Source organism: Spizellomyces punctatus, assembly GCF_000182565.1.
Source record: "Spizellomyces punctatus DAOM BR117 chromosome Unknown supercont1.15, whole genome shotgun sequence".
In the NCBI taxonomy this organism is placed as follows: domain Eukaryota; kingdom Fungi; phylum Chytridiomycota; class Chytridiomycetes; order Spizellomycetales; family Spizellomycetaceae; genus Spizellomyces; species Spizellomyces punctatus.
This window is the reverse complement of record NW_015971551.1, coordinates 23,336-24,214: the sequence shown is the minus strand read 5'-3', so window position 1 is coordinate 24,214 and position 879 is coordinate 23,336. Positions and strand designations below refer to the sequence as shown.

The 879-nt window shown below is 40.4% G+C and overlaps 1 protein-coding gene across 1 annotated transcript; it reads right to left on the bottom strand.

Moving 5' to 3' along the window:
• Positions 1-441: 441 nt before the first annotated feature.
• On the bottom strand, positions 442-855 carry SPPG_07201 (uncharacterized protein; the record flags this gene model as incomplete). The annotated part of the gene is made up of 1 exon (XM_016755371.1): positions 442-855. One exon carries the CDS (start codon positions 853-855, stop codon positions 442-444), a length of 414 nt encoding a protein of 137 aa, XP_016605314.1.
• Positions 856-879: the final 24 nt, after the last annotated feature.

Genomic DNA, 879 nt, shown 5'->3' with positions numbered 1-879 from the left:
TCTAATTCCTAAAGAGGATGCCGCTGGGGAGGCTCCGCAAGTTGAACCTGAGATTGAAGACGATGAAGAGGAAGTACCAGAAGGTGAGTATGAAGTTGAAGCATTGTTAGATAAAAGAACACGTCGAGTCGGTGGAAGACAAGTAGTAGAATATGAAGTATTATGGAGAGGATATGACCGTGATCAGTCAACTTGGGAGCTGAGAAGTGAACTTATACATAATGCAAGAGATGCAGTAAATGATTATGAAAACAGTCACTAATTCCTAGGCTGTTCTACAAATGACTTGAACAGATTGTAATAGCACTGATGAACAGCATAGGTATGACCCATCCTATGTTTGATTTCCTTCTGATAAGCATGATCTCCATTATCCGTTTCAGAAAGATGCATCCCCACTGAAATTCGAAGGCGTTTCTGTGTTACACGCTTTCCAAACATTCATTCCATAGCATTACCAAATTCATCGCTATACCAGGCATCGGTTGGAATACTTCCATCAGGTTTTAGAAAAAGACAATCCTGTCCATTGGCCTTTCTAACGTTTGCTAACATGTTTACATATGGCTGAATGAGGTTTCCCATCTGAATGAGGACATTCTTTTCACCAGTCTTGTTGCATTTTTGGATGAAGACAGTTTTCCCTTCGTTGTTCACCATAACATTAGCGTCTTCGCTAATCATCGCTTTGAAAATATCGCATCTACGAATTTTATCTGCATCCAGGTTCATCCCAAGAGCAATTAGAAATTGATGCTCCACTATATTTCCCTCATTGATGAATGTCAAAGCGACTTTCAATCCTGCTAAGAGTTCGCTGTAAGGGACATAATTGGCGATATCTTCCTGGGTCATCTCTTGGGATGCTGCTTCATTTTT